Here is a 19,592-nt window from a genome sequence, read left to right on the forward strand (position 1 = left end):
GCAGCGGGCCGTCCGGGCCGGCCTGCGCGGGGCCTTCGGTGCAGACGCGCTGCGGGCTCGCGTGCGAGCCGCGCGACGCGCGCGGCCGGTGTCGCTCGACCGGGACCGGAGCGGGCGAAAGCGGTTCCGGGTGCGACCGGCACCGAGTTACCCGGTGCGCGGGAAAAGTCGCACCCGTGTGGCGGTGCTTGCGGCGCGCGCCTAGCCCCGCGTGGCTCGCTTGGTACCTGGTTGCTGGACCTCGCCGCAGAGCGTGCGGCTCATGTTCAGTGTAATTCACTCCATTTTATTAATAACTAACCATGCGCCAGTTGAATGTCATCGCGATCCCAATAACTCTGCTCAAAACGTACAAAACTATGAACAAGCCGGTCCCAGTTGAATGATGGACGCGGCCGGCGCTAATGCGCCTTAAAACAGACCGTCGATCTCGCCGTCAGCGTTGACCTCGACGTTCATGAAACCCGAGTGCGTGGGCAGACCAGGGATCGTCATGATCTCGGCCGCCAGCGCGTACAAGTAGCCGGCACCGACCGAGGCGCGAACGTCACGGATGGGCACGGTGAAGCCGGTCGGCGCGCCCTTCAGGGCGGCGTCGTGCGACAGCGAGTACTGCGTCTTGGCAACGCAAATCGGCAGGTTTCCAAAGCCCTGGCGAGTGTAGGTCTCGATCTTCTGGCGGGCCAGGTCCGAGAGCTCGACACCGTCGGCGCCGTACATCTCACGAGCGATGATGTTGAGCTTCTCCTCAGCCGACTTGTTGACGTCGTACAGAAGCCCAAAGTCGCGCTCGGGCGAGTTGGCGGCCTTGATGACACCCTCAGCCAGCTTGACGGCTCCAGCACCGCCCTCGGCCCAGTGGTTCGAGGGGATGGCATCGTCGGCACCGGCCTTGAGGGCCTCCTCGCGGATGACCTCGATCTCGGCGTCGGTGTCGGTCTCAAACTTGTTGATCGCGACGACGACGGGCAGACCGTAGCGCTTGGCGTTCGAGATGTGCTTGGCCAGGTTGGCGCAGCCAGCGCGCAGCAGCTCGACGTTCTCCTTCAGGTAGACGTCAGGCAGGGCAGTGCCGGGCGTGACGTCGGGAGCACCACCGTGCAGCTTGAGCGCACGAACGGTGGCAACGACGACGACAACGTCCGGGACGAGTCCCGACGAGCGGCACTTGATGTTGAAGAAACGCTCGCCACCCATGGTGAAGTCGAAACCGGCCTCGGTGACAACGTAGCCAGCCTTCTCGGCGGGGTCCTCACCGGGCTCGGTACCGGCAAGCTTCAGGGCCATCTTGTCGGCCAGCACCGAGTTGGCACCGATCGAGATGTTGGCGAAGGGACCGGCGTGCACGAACACGGGGGTGCCCTCGAGGGTCTGCATGATGTTGGGCTTGATGGCATCCTTCATCAGGGCGGTCAGGGCACCACCGGCACCGATGTCGTCGCAGGTGATGGGCTCACCGGCCTTGCTCGAGGCAACGACCATGCGGCCGAGACGCTCGCGCATGTCCTCAAGCGAGTTCGAGAGCGCAAGCACGGCCATGCACTCCGAGGCGACAGTGATGTCGAAGCCGGTCTGGCGGGTGTGACCCTTCTCGGCAGCACCCTGGCCAATAGTGATCGAGCGCAGGTGACGGTCGTTGCAGTCGACAACACGGCGCCAGGTGATGGTGTCAGGGTCGATGTCCAGACGAGCGAAGCGCGAGATCTCCTCGGGAGTCAGGTCGTTCGGCTCGGTCTTGTCGATGCCCAGCTTCTTGAGGCGGCGGAGCATGACGGGGGTGAACTTGCGCACACCGCGCTTGGCAGGAACGAGACGCTTGTAGAGCGGGCCGTCCTTCTGGGCGCGCTCGTGGAACATGCGGGTGTCGATAGCGGCAGCCAGCAGGTTGGTCGCGGCCGCGATAGCGTGGATGTCACCAGTCAGATGCATGTTGAACTCGTCCATGGGAATGACCTGCGAGTAGCCACCGCCGGCGGCGCCGCCCTTAATGCCGAAGGTCGGGCCCATGGAGGGCTGACGCACGTTGGCAAACGAAATCTTGCCGAGGTGCGCTCCCAGAGCCTGGACAAGACCAACCGTAGTGGTCGACTTGCCCTCTCCCAGAGGAGTGGGGGTAATGCCGGTAACGAGGACGTACTTGCCGTCCTTGCGGTACTTCAGACGGTCGATCAGCGAGAGGTTGATCTTGGCCTTGTGGGCGCCAAACAGCTCAAGCTCGCTGTCGAGCACGCCGATCTCCTTGGCCAGGCTACCGATGTGCTTGGGCTTCTGGGCGCGCGAGATCTCGAAGTCACTGGGGACCTTCTCGAGGACGTTCAGGGGCAGCGGGGTGATGTGGCGCTTGGCCTGAGTCTCGTAGAAGCGGTTGGCAGCGTCGACGACGTTCTGCAGGAGCATGGCGACCGTCATCGGGCCAACTCCACCGGGGACCGGGGTGATCTGGGAGGCAACAGCCGATGCCGACTCAAAGTCGACGTCGCCGACCAGGCGCTGGCCGGACTTCTTGGTGGCGTCCTCGACAAAGTTGGTGCCGACGTCGATGACGACAGCACCCGGCTTGAGCCACTCGCCCTTGACGAACAGGGGCTTGCCAATGGCCGAGACAACAATGTCGGCCTCCTTCAGATAGGAGGGCAGGTCCTTGGTACGCGAGTGACACACGGTGACCGTGGCGTCGGCATTGCGCAGCAGGCTGGCGACCGGGGCACCGACAATGTCGCTGCGGCCAAGAACAACAGCGCGCTTGCCCGAGATCTCGACTCCCGACTTCTCGAGGAGGTAGATGATTCCCTTGGGCGTGCAGGGCACGAACAGGGGCGAGCCCCCCCGCTTGGAGAGCTCGCCAGTGTTAAGAGGGCCAAAGCCATCGACGTCCTTCTCGGGCGCGACAGCCGACGTGACCTTGAATTCCGAGATGTGCTCCGGGACCGGCAGCTGGACGAGAATGCCGTGCACGGAGACATCCTCGTTGAGGGCCGACAGCTCCGACAGCAGCTCCTCCTCCGAGATGGTCTCGGGGAACTGCTTGAGCGTACAGATGATGTTCGCCTGTAGCCGTTAGCCGCCGCACGCTAAAAAACTGTCACGAGCAACTTACCTCCTGAGCAGCCTTGACCTTCATGCGCACGTAGGTGCTCGAGTCCGGACGGCCACCGACCTGAACGATCGTCAGGGACGGCTTGTAGGTCGGCTTGACGGCCTGCGTCGCGGTAATTTCGTCATGGAGCTTCTCGCGAATGGACCTGAGTCTGTTAGCGCTGCTCGGGGGGACCCCACTGCTGGGTCGTGCGATCTCTGGACATGGCCGTCACGGCATGGCCACCTCCTGCCACGGCTGTACGCGTCCTACCGCGTGGCCGATGCTGCCAGAGCAATTGGCGTAGGTTCCTGTCGCGGAGATAGCCGCCCGAACGTGTCGGGTGAAAATTTTTCGTGACAGGGACCGTGCACTCCTCGGCAATTGGTAACAGTTCACTTACTTCGCAATTGCGTTTCCGTCGATGATTTCGGCTCCCATCGCGATGTTCTTAGACTTTACTTGGGAAACGGAAGGCGAGGGGGGGGGTGGGGAAAAAAGGATGGAGGACGAGGAAAAAAGGCGAGAAAAGGTTTGCCGGCCGGTGGTGCGGGCCAGGCGCGTGCACCGCCTCTCAGGAGCGTGAAAAAGTGGTACCTGTGGCGCAGCCACTATGACCCGGGTCGAGCTGGCGAGTGCATCACGTGATGGGGCGACGCCGATGTGGCTTGCAACCCGCAGGCTGGCGGTTCTCCGGAGCATAGCGAGAGCGCAAGGTGCAGTTCGGTAGAGTGAGATCGAGAGACGGGAGCTGGCGGGTACGACAGGGGCGCGACTGCACAGCAATTGCGGACGTGGTCGACGGAGATCAGGCCGAATAAAAAAAGCAGTCCTGGAAGCACAGATCAAGGATCGTGCGGGCGAGCGAACGTTCGAGCGGTTCCAAAAAGACAGTTCCAAAAATACAGCGGGCGCGACTTGTTGCTGTGTCGTTCGGCCTGGGCTTGCAGCAGAAGGTACTGGACAGAGATCTCGTAGAGCAGAGTATGAGCTGGTGAACGAAAAAATTTAACAGTTTACGGGTGTGACAAATTTAAACGTATTACACCACCACGCCAGGCTGAGTTACGCCCACCCCCAGCCGACGGCGGCCGACGGCCACCACCTGAGAGTCCACTAGACCCGGCAATCACTCGGTTGTGCTTTGCCGATTGTCCTGCAGCCAGCAGCGCGGGTCGATCCCCGTAGAGGGCGCGGACGTCAAATGGCCAGGGGGTGTCTGGACCAGTCTGGGGAATACCCAACGCCGAAGTCGGCCTGAGCCGCATTAACTGCGGCGCTGCCCGCTAAAATAGAACGTGGCCAGCCGTGGCCAGACGGGTCGCCGTTACCGGGGGCAAGCTGCACATGTGAAGGTGACTTCCGATGGTACCCGCACCGCCACAGCTCAACAATGATGCGGGCCCTGCAGCGTTGGGGACGCTTGCGTGAGTCACGGCGCGCCGCACGGGCCGCATTGCCGCCGACGGACGCCCGCAAGGCCCTCGCGGTGCGCTGGACCCAGGACCAGGACGGCTGTGACCCAAAAAACATGTGACCGGACTCGGAAGAAGCCGGTTCATGCGCCGTCCGCCAACGCGCCGTGCCTACCCCATTAGGCGCTTCCGCAACCCCGGATTATCATTGATACGCCGGATCGTAGAGAGTTCCAACGGCGCCGAGCGGGCCGGCGTCCGGCCGGCGTCCGACCGGCGTCCGGCCGGCGGAACAGGTTGTTCCTTGCCTGGAGACACGGCCAATGTGCCGAAAACGGCGCGAGCAAGGCCCACCACGCCGATTACGTGTATTTAGCCGACTACGGTCAGAAAGACAGCGCGATTGGATTGATCATAGTCTCAATTAGTTATCCAAGCTGTGTCCGACTCATAGGTGGGCTTTTCTTGCAGCTGGGGCTCGTATACTGGCCGTGTCTTGTTTGATCCGCTTTTGTGGGGAAGCCTTATTTACAGATTTTGACGGACACCCCTAACCAGCACAGACCCGACACCACCATATTTTTGACAATGGGCCACAGTGAGACAATAGCTGCATCAACCCTCCTGGCTCGATAAAGCTGTATAATACCTGTAAACGCTACTCGGTTTCCACCTAGGCGACGACGTCTGTTTTTCGGGCGACCTCTCTGGTCTTACCAGTTACCAGCTCCCAAGATACTGACGCGCCCTCTGTAAGAGACCCACGCGCCAGAAGAACTCTTAACGACCGACACGAGTACCAGGCTTGCTCTGGTAGCCAGCGACCACGACCCCGCGGACTGGGCAGCAGTGCTCTGGCCTGGCAGACCGTTGAGCCCATGAGGGTGGCCCGAATAGGCAGGCGCATTTCCATATACGTGCACAAGTAGGCAGTCGTGAGAGGTAAACTTTCGCTATTGGGCAGCTACAGTACTACATAGCGTTAGAGTTTTGCAACGCTAGCAGGGGTAATTTCCATATAAGGTTAGCCGATAACAGGCGTTCAGCACCGCGGCCCTAAAAAATTTGTCGAAATTTTTTTTCACCACCGCACAGCACGACTCGCTAGACTACGACCGCTGCATCCCACAACTCGTACCGAACGGACGATTTACTTGTTGGATAAAATACAGGATGAGACCTATTCTACTGTAAGTTGCCGGATGGCTGGGGCCCGGCGCCGTGTCGGCGCGAAATCGCGACGGACCGGGCGCGCAGAATTTTCTGCACGACGACCAAGAACGATGCTGACAGATCCGCGTGTAGGAAAGGACACGAGCGTCCTCTGACGCAGGTACGAGGAGCCGCAGGGCAGACCGCTGGCCGGATGCTGTTTGATGCGGGCCGTGGACAGGACTGATGATTTAGCTCAAATATAACAAGGATGGCGACCTGCTGTTCTCGACTGCCAGAGACAAGGTGTAGGTGACAATGGGCGCATGTGTGGGCAGCGGCTGACGAACAGTGTGAATGTGTACTACTCGCACAACGGTGAGCGTCTGGGAACGTATATGGGTCACCAGGGCGCCGTCATGACGGTCGACATCGATCCGGTAAGTGGACGGGCGTGCGGCGCGTGCTGACCTCGCAGTCGTCCACGATCCTGGCGACCGGCGCCGCCGACAACACGGTCATTCTGTGGGAGGTCCAGACCGGCAAGGTCCTGCACAAGTGGGAGTTCCCGACGGCGGTCCGCAAGGTCGAGTTCAACGAGGCGGGCGACCAGCTGCTTCTGATCACCGAGAAGCGGATGGGCCTGCCTGGCCGGTTCAGCATCCTGCCCGTGGTCATCGACGCCGAGGCCACCCAGGCCGAGGAGCCGATTCTGTCGGTCGAGCTCGGCGCCGATGACGCCAAGTTCAACGTCGGCGGCTGGTCGTACCTGAGCAAATTCATCATCCTCGGCCACAGTGACGGCCTGGTGTCGCAGTACGACGCCAAGACCGGCGAGCTGCTCAAGACGGCGGTTGCGCACGAGAAGGACATCACAGACCTGCAGTTCTCGAGCGACCGGACGTACTTCATCACGTCGTCCAAGGACAAGACCGCCAAGATCCTGGACGCCGCCAACCTCAAGATCCTCAAGACCTACACCACAGACACCCCGCTGAACACGGCGGCCATAACACCCAGAAAGGAGTTTGTCGTCCTCGGCGGTGGCCAGGACGCGCGCGACGTCACGACCACCTCGTCGCGGCAGGGCAAGTTCGAGGCCCGGTTCTGGCACAAGATCTTCGAGGAGGAGATCGGCCGCGTCAAGGGCCACTTCGGTCCGCTCAACTGCATCGTCGTGCACCCGGCCGGCACGGGCTTTGCGTCTGGCGGTGAGGACGGCTACGTGCGCATCCACCACTTCGACAAGTCGTACTTTGACTTCCTCTACGACGTCGAGAAGCTGCGCGCTCTCGGCGCCGAGTAAAAGGCTACAATAAAATTCTCACGCGGTCCGTCGCAATCGCTTTGATCACACATGCACCCGTTTTGTAGGACTCGTTATTCCTTCTTATGATACATGCGAACCAAAAATAACTATATAGTCTATAATACAAAACAGAGAAGTAAATTTTTTTGGCCGTGCGTGCGGGCATTTGAACGAGAGTGGGCGGCGCTCTGCGGCGGCCGCAGATGCAGAGGAATGTCTAAAACTTGTTGTCGGCCGTGGCCGCCGACGTCGGCGTGCCTGGGCCGGGCGACGGCAGCGGCGGCGGGCTAGCCGAGCCGCGCGAGTCGTGCGAGCCGATAGAGCCGATGGTAACGTCCGTCGGCCGGCCGAAGGACGCCACGGACGCCGTGGCCTGGTGAACGTCGCCGTCCTCGGCGATGCCGTCGAGGATCGACCCGCCACCGACCACGGACGCGGACGAGCCGGCGCGGTCGATGCCGGCCGTCGGCCGCGACGGCGGGTGCCGCTCGGGCAGCGTGACCAGGTTCGGCTTGGCGCTAATGGCCGTCATCATGGCCGGCGTGATGATCGCCGTCGAGCGGTAGGCCGTCGTCGCGACCGACGTGCGGATACTGCGGTGGTCGTCGTACGACATAATCGAGCTCCGAATCGGCGCCTCGTCCGGCACCGCCGGCGGCGGGTACGGGAACGAGCTGATGATGCTGCTTGCCGAGTTGGCGATCGAGTTGCCGGTGAGCGGCATCTGCAGCGACGACACCGAGTGCGCGTTCGCCAGCGTCGTCGAGATGCGCAGTGGACCATCACGCGGGCCGCCGGCATCGTGCGGCATGGCTGGCACCGGCGGCACGTCCTCGCCGCCGTGCGGGTTCGACCGGTTGATGACGCCCGGGATGTAGGCAATCGGAATGATGTTGGACGCGCGCGTCAGCGCCGTGGACGCCATCGACACCACCGTGCGCGTCGACCGCGCCGCCGGCGACAGCCGGCCGTATGGGACGTCGCTGAATTCGAGTCCGGCAGCCTTTTCGCGCGCGGCCTCCTCCTCGCGGCGCCGCGCAATCTTCTTGGCCAGGAAGTACTTGTACACAAAGAACATGACCAGCGTAAGCACGGCAAGGCCGCCAATCACGGCACCCACAATGGCGCCAATCGGCACCGACGCCGAGGGGTGGCTGTCGGACGACGAGCCGGACGAGATCTTAACGCATGTCGTCGTCGCGCAGCTCGAGCACGTCTGCACGCTGAGCTTGCACTCCTCGTCGGCCGCGCACGAGCACGACACGGAAGACGTGCAGACCACGCACGAGCGGCCGCTGAGCCGCGACGGCGCCTCTAGGAACATTCGGGTCGCTGCGGACCGGGCGCGGTGTTGGGCGTGCATTCCGGCTGTGGTGTTCTATCGGGTTTGCTGCGAGTCGTGGAGCGCCCGACGGGCTTTTAGATTCGGCCGGACTGGCTGCTGGCTGTGTCGGCGCGCGTGCGCTGTTCGAATCTCCTGTTGTTCGCCTGACGGTGCTGTGGATAACCTGGTCGCGACGCAGGGTTTTTTCGAGAGGAGGTGCAGCCGCTGGTTACCCGGGACGCGTGCAAGGGGCGTCTCCTGAGTTTGACAAAGTTACCCGGACCTAATCACGTGTGCGCAGCCGCACGGCCGCCCGCGCGGCCGCCCGCGCCGCCGGTATGCACTTATGCGCGACACGGTCTGTTTGGTTTCAGCCACTGGGGGCGCCGCGTAGAGGCCGGGTCACCGCATCCGGCCTGCGGCGCGGCCGTGACCCGTGATCGGTGACTTGTGACCTACCAAACACACTGTCCCCAGCCGTCTGCCCAGCCGCAGCGTCGGCTCGACATTGCGTGTTTCATGGCCACGCAAGCCGGTGGGTGTACGTGTACGCCCACACGCGACTACAAAAGATGCGGCGTCGCCTGCCTCAGATACATCGACCGATGTGCTCTCAGACAGCCTGCCAACAGGCCGCCACGTTGGGCCCAAGGGTCCAGCCCCGCGTCAGCCACCAGGCTGGGGATCTAGACACCGCCCACAGCGTCTTGCTGGTCGCGCCGCGGGCCCAACCGGCGCCAGCGTACACATGACCGGCAGCGGCATTGCCGACTGCTGGCGGCTCAGCGCTGCCGTCGACGTCACGGCCCCGGTCCTGTCCGATACGCCGGCAGCCTCTAGGCGGTGGCGCGGGCATATGCGCTTGCAGAAAAAATCGACGCGAGCCGAGTCGGCTGTACCTGACGAACGCCGCGCGAACGTCCGAAAGGCGGCCGCTGTTCTCAATCGAGGCTCGGGCGAGCGGCCTTTCCCCATCCATTCAAGCCCGACTATTTATGGATCACGACGGCCACCAGCACGAATCGCAGCGCCCACGCCGGCCGCAAGGGCTGCCAGACATTGCCAGGGCCGCGAGACCGCTAGCCGCACCGTGCGCAGCACATTGAGGGGGGGAGGCGCAGTCCCGAGCGGTTACCTGACCATCACATTTCGCAGCTAAGACACGCATGAGCTAGTGCGGCCAGCACACAATGGAACCCAGACAATTCCAAAGCGGCGGGTCGCAGGAGCGCAATCTCAGGACCCGACGAGTGGAGATTGGCGGAGGCCGTGACTTTGGCGGTTTCATGCCGCCACGCCAATTTGCAACGGCCGCTACTGTTCTATTTTTAGGCCGCATGCGACCACGGGCCCAGGACTTTTAGCCACGCCCTGGCGTCCAGATACAGGCCGCCAGTAGGGCGGCGTCAACCGTGCCCTCGTCGGCGGAAAAGGCCGCCGCGACGTCATCGGTTATGGCGACGGTTGTGGCTACCCCGTCAAATTTTCACGGAGGCGGCCGTGGAAGCTTAATCCACATGCAGGACCGTTGCCATAAACGGCGAGGCGGGCTATGCACTAGGCTAAAATAGGGTTCACAGCCGTATGCCGTCTCGCCAATTAACGGTACAAGTCTGCACAAAATTAGCTTGATGCCAATTATAGCCTAGTACAGTAACAGATGCGGGTACACAGGGACTAGGGCAGGCAAATTACCCAAAGGCGCAGGCTGCCATCCTGGGTGCTCTTAGGCGGCTGTGTCCACGGCATCTCGTATATATTGCTGGCGGCTGCTCCCGAACCTTCAGAACCCAGACGACTTCCAGGTGAGCAGGACGGATGCGCTCGGCCCCCCTCGGCCGAGAGATCGGCCCGCGGCGGCCGCGCACCGGCAGATCAGTGCTGACGATCAGACACAATGTCCCGCAGGTCAACAGACGATGAGCGTGCGGCTGCCTCCAGACGGCTGCGCAACAGCGGCGACGACTACGGGTATCCGCTGCAGACGCTAGCGCCGACCATGCAGCCATCGGGGTCGACGCAGCCACTTGTACCTAATTATGGCCACGGCGGCTACGTGACCGACAGTCCCTACGGAGCAGGGTCGCCGTACGGTGGCTCGACGTACGACGTGCCGCTGCCGGCGGCCGCCCACGGGGCCGGCACGTACCTGCCGTCGTACGCCTACCCGCCGTCTGCCCAGGTTGCGTCGGACGAGTCGGACGACGAGGAGTACGAGCAGACGTTTGTGGAATCGTTCCCGCTCAAGCACGACGACTCGCCGCCGCCGAACGCGTTCGACAGCCCGTTCGACAGCGTCAAGGACTTTGGGCTGCAGCAGGGCGACGAGAGCGTGGACACGCTTGCGCCGGACAGGACGCGGTACGCGCTGCGCGAGTCTTACGCGCCGCCCGGCACCGCGGACACGTCGTCCGGCATGGCGTCGCCGGCCATGGCCGAGGAGCAGTGGAACCGCCGGCAGCAGTCGATGAACCTGCGGCGGTTCGGCACGCGGCGGGTGCAGCTCAAGAACAACATCTTCTCGTCGGACTACTCGGTGCCATCGCCGATCAAGAACAGCGTCGAGCCTCGGTACCGGGACCTCGAGCACGGGTCGACCGAGTTCACGCACCTGCGGTACACGGCCGCGACGTGCGACCCGGACGACTTCACGCTCAAGAACGGGTACACGCTCCGGCAGCACGAGTACGGGCGCGAGACGGAGCTGCTGATCGCGATCACGTACTACAACGAGGACAAGATGCTGACGGCGCGCACGCTGCACGGCGTGATGCAGAACGTGCGCGACATCTGCAACCTCAAGCGGTCGCAGTTCTGGAACTCGGGCTCGCCGGCGTGGCAGAAGATCGTGGTCGCGCTGATCTTCGACGGCATTGACCCGTGCGACAAGGAGACCTTGGACATGCTGGCCACGATGGGTCTCTACCAGGACGGGCTGATGCGCAAGGACATCGACGGCAAGGAGACGATGGCACACGTGTTTGAGTACACGACGCAGCTGTGCGTGACGTCGCGGCAGCAGCTCGTGCGGCCGATGGAGGGCAAGAGCAGCAACCTGCCGCCGACGCAGATGATCCTGTGCCTGAAGCAGAAGAACGCCAAGAAGATCAACTCGCACCGGTGGCTGTTCAACGCGCTGGGCGGGATCCTCAAGCCCGAGATCTGCATCCTGCTCGACGCGGGCACCAAGCCCGGCCACAAGTCGCTGCTCGCGCTCTGGCAGGCGTTCTACAACGACAAGAACCTGGGCGGCGCGTGCGGCGAGATCCACGCGATGCTGGGCCGCAACAAGCGCAACCTGCTCAACCCGCTGGTCGGCGCGCAGAACTTCGAGTACAAGATCTCCAACATCCTCGACAAGCCGCTCGAGTCGTCGTTCGGGTACATCTCGGTGCTGCCCGGCGCGTTCTCGGCGTACCGCTTCCGCGCGATCCAGGGCCAGCCGCTGGCGCAGTACTTCCACGGCGACCACACGCTGGCCAAGCGGCTGGGCAAGAAGGGCCTCGAGGGCATGAACATCTTCACCAAGAACATGTTCCTGGCCGAGGACCGCATCCTGTGCTTCGAGGTCACGTTCAAGGCCGGCCAGCGCTGGCACCTGGCGTACGTCAAGGCGGCCAAGGGCGAGACGGACGTGCCGAGCGGCGCGGCCGAGTTCATCTCGCAGCGGCGCCGCTGGCTGAACGGCTCGTTCGCCGCCTCGCTCTACTCGCTCATGCACTTCACGCGCATGTACTACTCGAACCACTCGCTGCTGCGCATGTTCTTCTTCCACCTGCAGTCGGCGTACAACCTGGCGTCGATCATCATGTCGTGGTTCGCCCTGGCGTCGTACTACCTGACGACGACGGTGATCATCGACCTGGCCGCGCGCGCGCAGACGTTCGACAAGGCGCAGGTCGTGAGCAACGGCCGGGGGTTCCCGTTCGGCACCGAGGCCAGTCTGATCGTGTCCGAGGTCATCAAGGACCTCTACCTCGGCGTGCTCGGGCTGTCGTTCATTCTCGCGCTCGGCAACCGGCCCAAGGGCTCCAAGTACATGTACTGGTTCTCGATCGTCTTCTTCGGGATCGTGCAGTACTACACGATCGTGATCTCCATGTACCTCGTCGTCCAGGCGCTCAAGGCGCCCACGTTCGACACCACGTCCTTCGTCTCGTTCGCCCAGAACTTCTTCACGTCGCTCACCGGGCTGATCATCATCGCGCTCTTCTCGACCTACGGCGTCTACATCATCGCCGGCCTGCTCTACCTCGACCCCTGGCACATCTTCAACTCGTTCTTCCAGTACACGTTCTTCATGCCGAGCTTCATCAACATCCTCAACGTGTACTCGTTCTGCAACTGGCACGACGTGTCGTGGGGCACCAAGGGCGCCGACCAGGCCGACGCGCTGCCGTCCGCCCAGCTGTCCAAGACCGAGGACGGCAAGATCCAGGTCGAGGAGGCCGACCGGCCGCAGACCGCGATCGACATCCAGTTCCACAAGACGGTCAAGCGCGCGCTCAAGCCGTTTGTGCCGCAGCCCGAGGGCAGCGCGCGCACGCTCGACGACGAGTACCGCGCGTTCCGCACGAACCTGGTCATCCTGTGGATCCTCAGCAACACCCTGCTCGTGTTTCTGATCAACTCGACGGCGCTCGACGGCGTGGTCTGGTTCGAGTCGGCCGACACCGTCCGCGACAAGCGCCACGTCTACTTTACGATCCTGCTCTGGGTCAACTGCGTGCTCAGCCTGTTCCGGCTGTCGGGCAACGTGCTGTTTGTGGCCAAGACCTCGCTGTGGCGGCTGATATCAAAGAAGTAAAATGGGAATGGGTAATAGAATGGTTCATGCTAGTTCTCGTCGGCGGCCTCGTAGTCGCGGTCGGCCACGAGCCGGGCCGTGTTCTGCCGCGCCTTGCGCAGCTCGCTCTGCCGCGCCTTCTGGGCGTGCAGGTTGACGGCCTTGGCGTACGCCTTTTCCTCGGCGGGGTCGACCACCACGGGGTCGTCGGCCGAGTCGTCGCCGCTGTCGTCGGCGGCGGCGGCCGCCCGCGAGTACCGCGAGAAGCCGTCGGGGTCGAGCGCGGAGCGGACGGCCTCGTTGCGCGAGAAGTGCGCGCCGATGCCGTGGCCCAGGATCCGCCGCAGATGTTGCAGCCGCACGTCCGTGGCCCACGAGTTGACGTTGAGCTTGTCGAACTTGCCAAAGTTGAGCGTCACGTAGATCGAGTAGGTCGCGGCCGCGGGCGCGTCGTCGCCCGCCAGCACGTCGGGGTGCGTCCGCCGCACGGACGCGCGCACTGTGTCGAGCACGTCGCGAAAGACCGCGTGCAGCGTGCGCCGGGAGGCCTTGGCGAGCGACTTGGACGACGACGTGGCCAGCGCGCGCAGCTGGTCGACCAGCGCCTCGGTGTCGTAGTACAGCTCCTCGGCGTCGGAGCGCCGGGCGGCCGGCGGCCGGGCCGCCGGCGAGCCCGGCGTGCCGTCGAAGCGGGCGTCCATGACGCTGCTGGCCGGCTCGTCGTCGTCGTCCGGCTCGGGCACCTCGTCCGCGTAGCGCTGGTAGAGACACGCAATGGCCTGGCCGGCCGCCACGCGCACGTCCACGTCGGCCGCGTCCAGCTGGTCGACCAGGGCCGGCAGCGACCGCTGGCCGAGGTCCTCGACCGAGTCGAGGCCGGTGCCGAGGAAGCCGACGGCGGCAATGGCCGCGGCCACCGTGGCCGCGTCGTCGGCGGCGTCGGCCGCGGTGCCGTTCGACTCGACGATCTCGAGCAGGAAGTCGATGGTCTCGTCGGTCTCGGCCGGGTCCTCGACGAAGAAGATCGCCGTGGCCAGCGCGTAGATCGCCGGGACCTTGGCGCGGTCGGACCGGACGATGCTCTTGAGCTGGGTGACCACGGTCGGGCTCGAGAAGCTGTCCTCGGCCGGATCGGTGATGGCCAGGACGGCCAGCAGCCGGCACACGAGCGAGGCCTCCTTGGTCGAGCGCGGCGAGGCCAGCGAGCGCGAGACGGCCTGGCGCAGGCTGGCCATGTTGGCGCGCACGGTCGAGAGCGAGTAGCGGTGGGCGAAAACGTCGGCGAGCGCGGCCAGCGCGGCCTCGCGGGCCTCGGTGTTGGTGCGCTTGCGGTCGGTGGAGAGCGCGGCGAGGTTGGTCTTGAGCGCGGCGCGCCAGTCGCCGGCGGCGGGCTTGTCGTCGGGCTCGGCGGCGACGCTGGCGTCAGCGGCGCGGATCGGGACTCACCTCCAGTCGTTGTCGGAGAAGACGGACATGGTGTCGTCGTCGTCGACGTCGCGGGACGCCGAGCGCGAGGCCGTGCGCGAGCGCGACGGCCCGCGGCTGGCGAGACGGTCCGTGGCCCGGCGCTGGAGCTCAGACATGGTGGTGGTGGTGGTGATCGGCCGGCGGCGATGAGATGGACGCTGGGTTAGGGTGTTCTGTGTTGGCGGTGGGAGGGACAAGGCGCCGCAGGGCGTGCGGCGGGGTGGTGCGCCGCAGGGTGTGCGGCGGGTGGGAGTGCGCCGCAGGGCGTGCGGCGGTGTGCGCGCCGCACCGCGTGCGGCTTCGGCTGCGCCGCACGCCCTGCGGCGCGCCGCCCGCCGCGGCTCGTGCGTCGCCCGTGCCGCTCCCGCCCTGACCTCCGCGCTCGTCCGGCCTCCGCACTGCTCCGCCGCACTCCGCGCGGCTTATCGCGATAGCCGCACGGACGCGCTCGACCGGCAAGATAGACGGCAATCTTATCGTGCTATCGACGGCTTGGCGTGCGGGCACACGCCGCGGTGGGCGGAACCTGTCGCCGCGACTCACGGAGGCCCCCACCGGCTACGTGGCCGCCGGCTGACGTCTGGCGCCAGAACAGACAGCAGCGGCCCGGTGACCGCGGACTGAGTCATGAAATGGCTGCGGCTATTGGTGCATGTGAACGCCCGCGGACGCCGCGGCGCCCGAACGAGCAAGTGACGCGGCTGACTGGCGTGGCTATCGACGGCGCGTTGCTATCGCCCTTGGGGCGACTAGCGGTGGATGCAGGTGCCGGGTATCCAGCGCCCAGCGCGCCACCGCCGCCGAGCGCGATTGCCGTCCGGCTACTTGGCGGCCGTGCAGCGGCGCTCGGCGGAAGCCGCGGAGCTGCGGAGCGGCGGCGGCGGCGGCGGCGTACGAGTCGCTCTCGGCGGCGTACGAGTCGGCTCATGGTGCCGCCACCAGCCGGCCTATGGCAGCCGCAGAGTAGATGGACCTATGACGGCTGCGGTAATCACGGGACGCGTAGCATGCGCCCCTACCCGCTAGCCGCAGCCCATACCCACCGCTGGCACAAGTGCGGCGGCCGCGCGGCCTTGCGGCTATATGCGTCGCGCGGCGGCACGCCTGCGCCACAAGCGGCGCGGGCGTCCGCTCTGCTGGATCTGACACCTTGCTATTTCGCGGCAGGTGCGATAAGCGATCCGAGCCCAACACAGTTAACCTTAATTGATGGTTATCAGTGGCTGTTGCGCCCCCGATAAGTCGCGTCTGGAGCCCGTTCTAGCACCGCGACTTATGCAGACACGCCACACCCTGTCCGCATGGCAGCTTCCGGCGGGCGCCGGGCGCCGGGCGGCGGCCGGGCGGTGGCTGCTCCCGGCTAGGTCGGCCATCGGAGGCGTAGATGGGAGGCCCGCGAAGCCCGCGACAGTCGTGGCCGCGGGCCGGCTGCCACCGCCGCCGTCGCGGGTGCCCGGGCCCGCCCAGCCGGCCCCAGCGTCGGGAGCTCGTGCTCCGTGGGTCGAGCTCTGAGCGCGGGCGCTAGCCGGCGTGTCCACGGCCGATAGCGATAACGAGGGCGGCCGGCCAGCCATAGCAGCGGACGAGTCGCCGCTAGACCTCGGCCGCAGCAATCTACTAAACCTTGGCGTGTCGTGCAGGTGAGACCGCGCGCGCTAGGCGCTAGCTCCCGGCACGGTCCGAGCACAGCGGGTGGTGCTGCCTGCTAGCGATTGGGGAGGAACGCTTCCAGGGCCACGCTACGCCCGCCGCGTCTGCCGTCTCTTATCTCGTTCGCGTAGCGTGCCCGTCCCCTCCGCGTTAGCATCGCCCCGAAGTGGCCGTCGTAGCGGTACCGGCAGGTACCAGACTTTGCCGGGCGATGGCAGGGCGGCGCGCCCGCCTATCTGCCCCCCTCGCGCGCGGCCGCCAGCCAGCCCGCCCGCCCACCACGGGCGCCGCCACCGGCGGGCGCGCACGTCTGCGCCAGGCCTGCCCGCCCGTACCCCTCGGTATCGGTACCGTGTGGCGCCTGACGCCTGCCAAGAGCCGAATCGAACGCGGCACGGCCGACGTCTTGGGCAAGGCGCACGCGCGAGCGAACGACACCTAGGGCCCGGTGCGCCCGTCCGACGGCAGACCCCTGCGCGTATAAAGCCCGAGCGGAATCCGAGCGGTCATCAGTCCCTCAGAACTGGCTGTGCGTGCTCCTTCGTTTATTCTTCCCTAGCCTGCTTGGGACCATCCATCTCTCTCTCTCTCCTCCACACAGACGCTCCGATGGCTGAGAAGACCACGTACGTGTCTGAGGACATCATCGACACGGCCTACGGCGAGGTGCACTCGGCGCCGCCGGCGACCGGCTTCCGCAAGTTCCTCAAGAAGATCGAGCTGCAGTCGGCGTCGGCCGACGGCCGCAGTAACGAGGACCTGGACCCCGTCCCGCTCGAGAAGCGGACGTGGACGCACATCCACTATGCCGTCTTCTGGATCTCCGACCACCTCTCGGTCTCGGGCTTCCGTTCGGCCTCGTCCATCATGGACGTCGGCCTCTCGTGGAGCATGACCCTGCTCTGTATCGCCATGGGCAACATCGTCCAGGGTATCTGGATCACGCTCTGCGGTTTCCCCGGTGCCAAGTACCACGTCCCGTTCTCGGTCCAGTCGCGCGCGTCGTTCGGCTACTACCTGTCGTACCTGATGATCGCCATGCGCTGCATTGTCGCCATCTTCTGGTACGGCATCCAGGCCTGGACCGGCGCCGAGTGCGTGCAGTCGATGCTGTACGCCATCTGGCCGTCGTTCCACAACGTCAAGAACACGATCCCCGTGAACCAGAACATCACGACGCAGTTCATGACCGCGTACGTCATCTACTTCCTGCTGTGCCTGCCGCTGCACTACGTTGGCGTCCACAAGCTGCGCTGGTTCTTCATCTTCAAGGCCATCACCACGCCCATCGTCTCGTTTGCGCTCATGGGCTGGACCATCAAGGAGGTCGGTGTCTCCAACACCTCGCTCTTCACGTCCGGCAACACCATCCACGGCTCGGCGCTGTCGTGGCAGTTCCTGGCCTCGATGTACTCGGTCATCGGCGGCGGCACGACGCTCATGGTCAACTCGCCCGACTACTCGCGGTTCGCGCCGCGCGTGCAGGCGACGCTCATCACCGTCGTGACCATCCCCGTGACCTCGATCGTCATGGCCTTCATCGGTGTCGTCGTCGCCTCGGGCTCGGCCATCATCTACGGTGCCATTGTGTGGGACCCGCTCAAGCTCATCGACAACTGGACGTCGCGCGGCGGCCGTGCCGCGGCCTTCTTCGTCGCCTTCGCCTTCCTGCTGTCGCAGCTCGGCCTGAACGTGGCCGCCAACTCGATGGCCGCTGCCAACGACATGAACTGCCTGTTCCCGCGCTACGTCAACATCCGCCGTGGCCAGTTCATTGCCGCCGTCCTCGGCGCCTGGGCCCTGACGCCCTGGAACATTCTCACCGGCGCCCCGGCCTTCCTGAGTTTCATGTCGGGCTACTCGGTCTGGCTGACGCCCATTGTCGGCATCATGCTGGCTGACTACTTCTGCGTCCACAAGGGCAACTACAACGTCTACGAGCTGTACAAGCCCCACGGCATCTACCGCTACAACAAGTACGGCTTCAACATGCGCGCCTGGATCGCCTTCACGGTCGCCTGGGTCCCGCTGCTGCCGGGCTTCCTGCCCCACGTCAACTCCAAGATCACCGTGACCAAGGGCATGTCGTACCTCTACGACCTGGGCTTCTTCTTTGCGTTCTTCGTGGCTTTCTTCGTCTACTGGGGAATCTGCGCCTACTGGCCGGCCACCGAGACCTATGTCGAGCGTGCTGTGACCATTGACGACGACCTGTTCCCGGCGTCCGACCGCTCGATTGAGAAGGACGAGATTTCTGAGTAATTTGTTTATAGAATGGTTGGGTGGGGTTGCATGTATAACAATAAACTCTTTGAGTATTAAGCATAAGCGAGGGGCGTAGTGGGGCGTAGTGGGGCGGTGTGGCGCAGTGCGGTGGCCTGCAGTAGCCTGCAGACGCGGGGGCGGCTATGCGCCGCACGTGGTGCGGCTCACTGCTGGCGCACGCGCCGCGGCCGATGGCGGCCGAGACTGAGCTCAGCCAGTAGACGAGCCTCCGGCGGCGACTCCGTCGAGGGTGGTGCCCTGCGGGCAGGCGGAGGTGCGCGGAGGAAGGCGGCGGCTATAAGCCGTACGGCGTGCGGCTCACTGTCGGAGGTGGGGTTCCTGGCGGAGTCACGGCTGGAGACTGGTGCGCAGGCCGGTGGGCGAGCCTCCGGCGGCGACTCCGTCGGGGGTGGCCCTGCGGGCAAGGAGGATGCGCGCGCGGCAGGGGCGGCGGTCGAGCCTCCGGCGGCGACTCCGTCGGGGGTGGTGCCCTGCGGGCAAGGAGGATGTGCGCGCAGCAGGGCCGGCGGCTATAAGCCGCACGTCATGCGGCTCAGAGGGAGTGTCCTCGGCCAGCCGCTACCGGCCGCCACTGTATGTCTCAGTGACAACTGCCGGCGGAAGTGCGCCGCCGTGGCGTCGCGGCAGAAGTGGCAAGGTCCTGGCCGCGGGGCTGGGCCCCATGGCGTCGGCGTGGCAAGCGTCGGCGCACCCCGCGACCCACTGCGACTGAGTCGAGTGACTTTGAGACTGCGGGCTACGTGGCCTTGGCGGCCACGTCCGCTAGGCCACGGCGGCGCGTCCGCTAGACCACGGCGGCGCGTCCGCTAGGCCACGGCGGCCGACGCTCGCCGTCGACGGCGGCGGCGGCCGTGTGGACGGTGCATGGGCTCGTGCGGCGCCACCGCCGTTTCGAGGCGGCGGCGGCCATGGGCCGCAGTCGCGCCGGCGACGGCTCCAGTGGTGGGCCGCAGCAACGGCCTCGGCGAGAACGGCGGCGGGACTGGAGTCAACGCCACGGAGCGGAGTGGACTGAGTCACGGAGCTAATGTGGGACGCGAGCCGCTAGGGCTGAACAGGCGTAGGGCGTGCAGAGAACCAATGACGCGGATCGTGGCGGGTACGAGCGCGGCTGGGAACCATTGTGC

At 65.0% G+C, this 19,592-nt stretch overlaps 6 protein-coding genes across 6 annotated transcripts; 3 read left to right on the forward strand and 3 right to left on the reverse strand.

Annotated features, from left to right (window-relative positions):
* Positions 1-265: 265 nt before the first annotated feature.
* Positions 266-4,124, reverse strand: V1510DRAFT_418569 (formate--tetrahydrofolate ligase-domain-containing protein). Its single transcript, XM_066934139.1, has 3 exons — positions 3,480-4,124; positions 3,098-3,242; positions 266-3,048 (listed from the first exon to the last, which is right to left on the reverse strand). The coding sequence occupies exons 1-3, from the start codon at positions 3,776-3,778 to the stop codon at positions 412-414; spliced, it is 3,081 nt and encodes a 1,026-aa protein (XP_066788425.1). The 5' UTR covers positions 3,779-4,124; the 3' UTR covers positions 266-411.
* A 1,458-nt stretch (positions 4,125-5,582) lies between these two features.
* V1510DRAFT_418574 (WD40-repeat-containing domain protein) lies at positions 5,583-7,097 on the forward strand. The gene is made up of 5 exons (XM_066934140.1): positions 5,583-5,681; positions 5,797-5,824; positions 5,899-5,951; positions 5,996-6,083; positions 6,122-7,097. The coding sequence occupies exons 1-5, from the start codon at positions 5,665-5,667 to the stop codon at positions 6,947-6,949; spliced, it is 1,014 nt and encodes a 337-aa protein (XP_066788426.1). The 5' UTR covers positions 5,583-5,664; the 3' UTR covers positions 6,950-7,097.
* On the reverse strand, positions 7,010-8,556 carry V1510DRAFT_418576 (uncharacterized protein). Its single transcript, XM_066934141.1, has one exon. It carries the CDS (start codon positions 8,313-8,315, stop codon positions 7,170-7,172), a length of 1,146 nt encoding a protein of 381 aa, XP_066788427.1. The 5' UTR covers positions 8,316-8,556; the 3' UTR covers positions 7,010-7,169.
* A 1,719-nt stretch (positions 8,557-10,275) lies between these two features.
* On the forward strand, positions 10,276-13,083 carry V1510DRAFT_366478 (glycosyltransferase family 2 protein; the record flags this gene model as incomplete). The annotated part of the gene is made up of 1 exon (XM_066931270.1): positions 10,276-13,083. One exon carries the CDS (start codon positions 10,276-10,278, stop codon positions 13,081-13,083), a length of 2,808 nt encoding a protein of 935 aa, XP_066788428.1.
* On the reverse strand, positions 12,919-14,649 carry V1510DRAFT_418580 (interferon-related developmental regulator-domain-containing protein). The gene is made up of 2 exons (XM_066934142.1): positions 14,509-14,649; positions 12,919-14,478 (listed from the first exon to the last, which is right to left on the reverse strand). The coding sequence occupies exons 1-2, from the start codon at positions 14,643-14,645 to the stop codon at positions 13,113-13,115; spliced, it is 1,503 nt and encodes a 500-aa protein (XP_066788429.1). The 5' UTR covers positions 14,646-14,649; the 3' UTR covers positions 12,919-13,112.
* A 2,344-nt stretch (positions 14,650-16,993) lies between these two features.
* V1510DRAFT_418581 (permease for cytosine/purines, uracil, thiamine, allantoin-domain-containing protein) lies at positions 16,994-18,501 on the forward strand. The gene has a single exon (XM_066934143.1). The coding sequence runs from the start codon at positions 17,047-17,049 to the stop codon at positions 18,439-18,441; it is 1,395 nt and encodes a 464-aa protein (XP_066788430.1). The 5' UTR covers positions 16,994-17,046; the 3' UTR covers positions 18,442-18,501.
* Positions 18,502-19,592: the final 1,091 nt, after the last annotated feature.

The sequence above is a fragment of the Dipodascopsis tothii genome (genome assembly GCF_038497935.1).
Source record: "Dipodascopsis tothii strain CBS 759.85 unplaced genomic scaffold V1510scaffold_19, whole genome shotgun sequence".
In the NCBI taxonomy this organism is placed as follows: domain Eukaryota; kingdom Fungi; phylum Ascomycota; class Lipomycetes; order Lipomycetales; family Lipomycetaceae; genus Neoaidaea; species Neoaidaea tothii.

Coding starts and splice junctions, on each gene's coding strand:
- V1510DRAFT_418576 (XM_066934141.1), bottom strand. CDS start 8,315: ATGCACGCCCAACACCGCGCCCGGTCCGCAGCGACCCGAATGTTCCTA.
- V1510DRAFT_418580 (XM_066934142.1), bottom strand. CDS start 14,645: ATGTCTGAGCTCCAGCGCCGGGCCACGGACCGTCTCGCCAGCCGCGGG. Junction 14,479..14,508: donor TTCTCCGACAACGACTGGAG/GTGAGTCCCGAT, acceptor CGCTGACGCCAG/CGTCGCCGCCGAGCCCGACG.
- V1510DRAFT_418569 (XM_066934139.1), bottom strand. CDS start 3,778: ATGCTCCGGAGAACCGCCAGCCTGCGGGTTGCAAGCCACATCGGCGTC. Junction 3,243..3,479: donor GACGGAAACGCAATTGCGAA/GTAAGTGAACTG, acceptor TAACAGACTCAG/GTCCATTCGCGAGAAGCTCC. Junction 3,049..3,097: donor AGGTCAAGGCTGCTCAGGAG/GTAAGTTGCTCG, acceptor TAACGGCTACAG/GCGAACATCATCTGTACGCT.
- V1510DRAFT_418574 (XM_066934140.1), top strand. Junction 5,825..5,898: donor ACGAGCGTCCTCTGACGCAG/GTACGAGGAGCC, acceptor CTGATGATTTAG/CTCAAATATAACAAGGATGG. Junction 6,084..6,121: donor TGACGGTCGACATCGATCCG/GTAAGTGGACGG, acceptor CTGACCTCGCAG/TCGTCCACGATCCTGGCGAC.
- V1510DRAFT_418581 (XM_066934143.1), top strand. CDS start 17,047: ATGGACGTCGGCCTCTCGTGGAGCATGACCCTGCTCTGTATCGCCATG.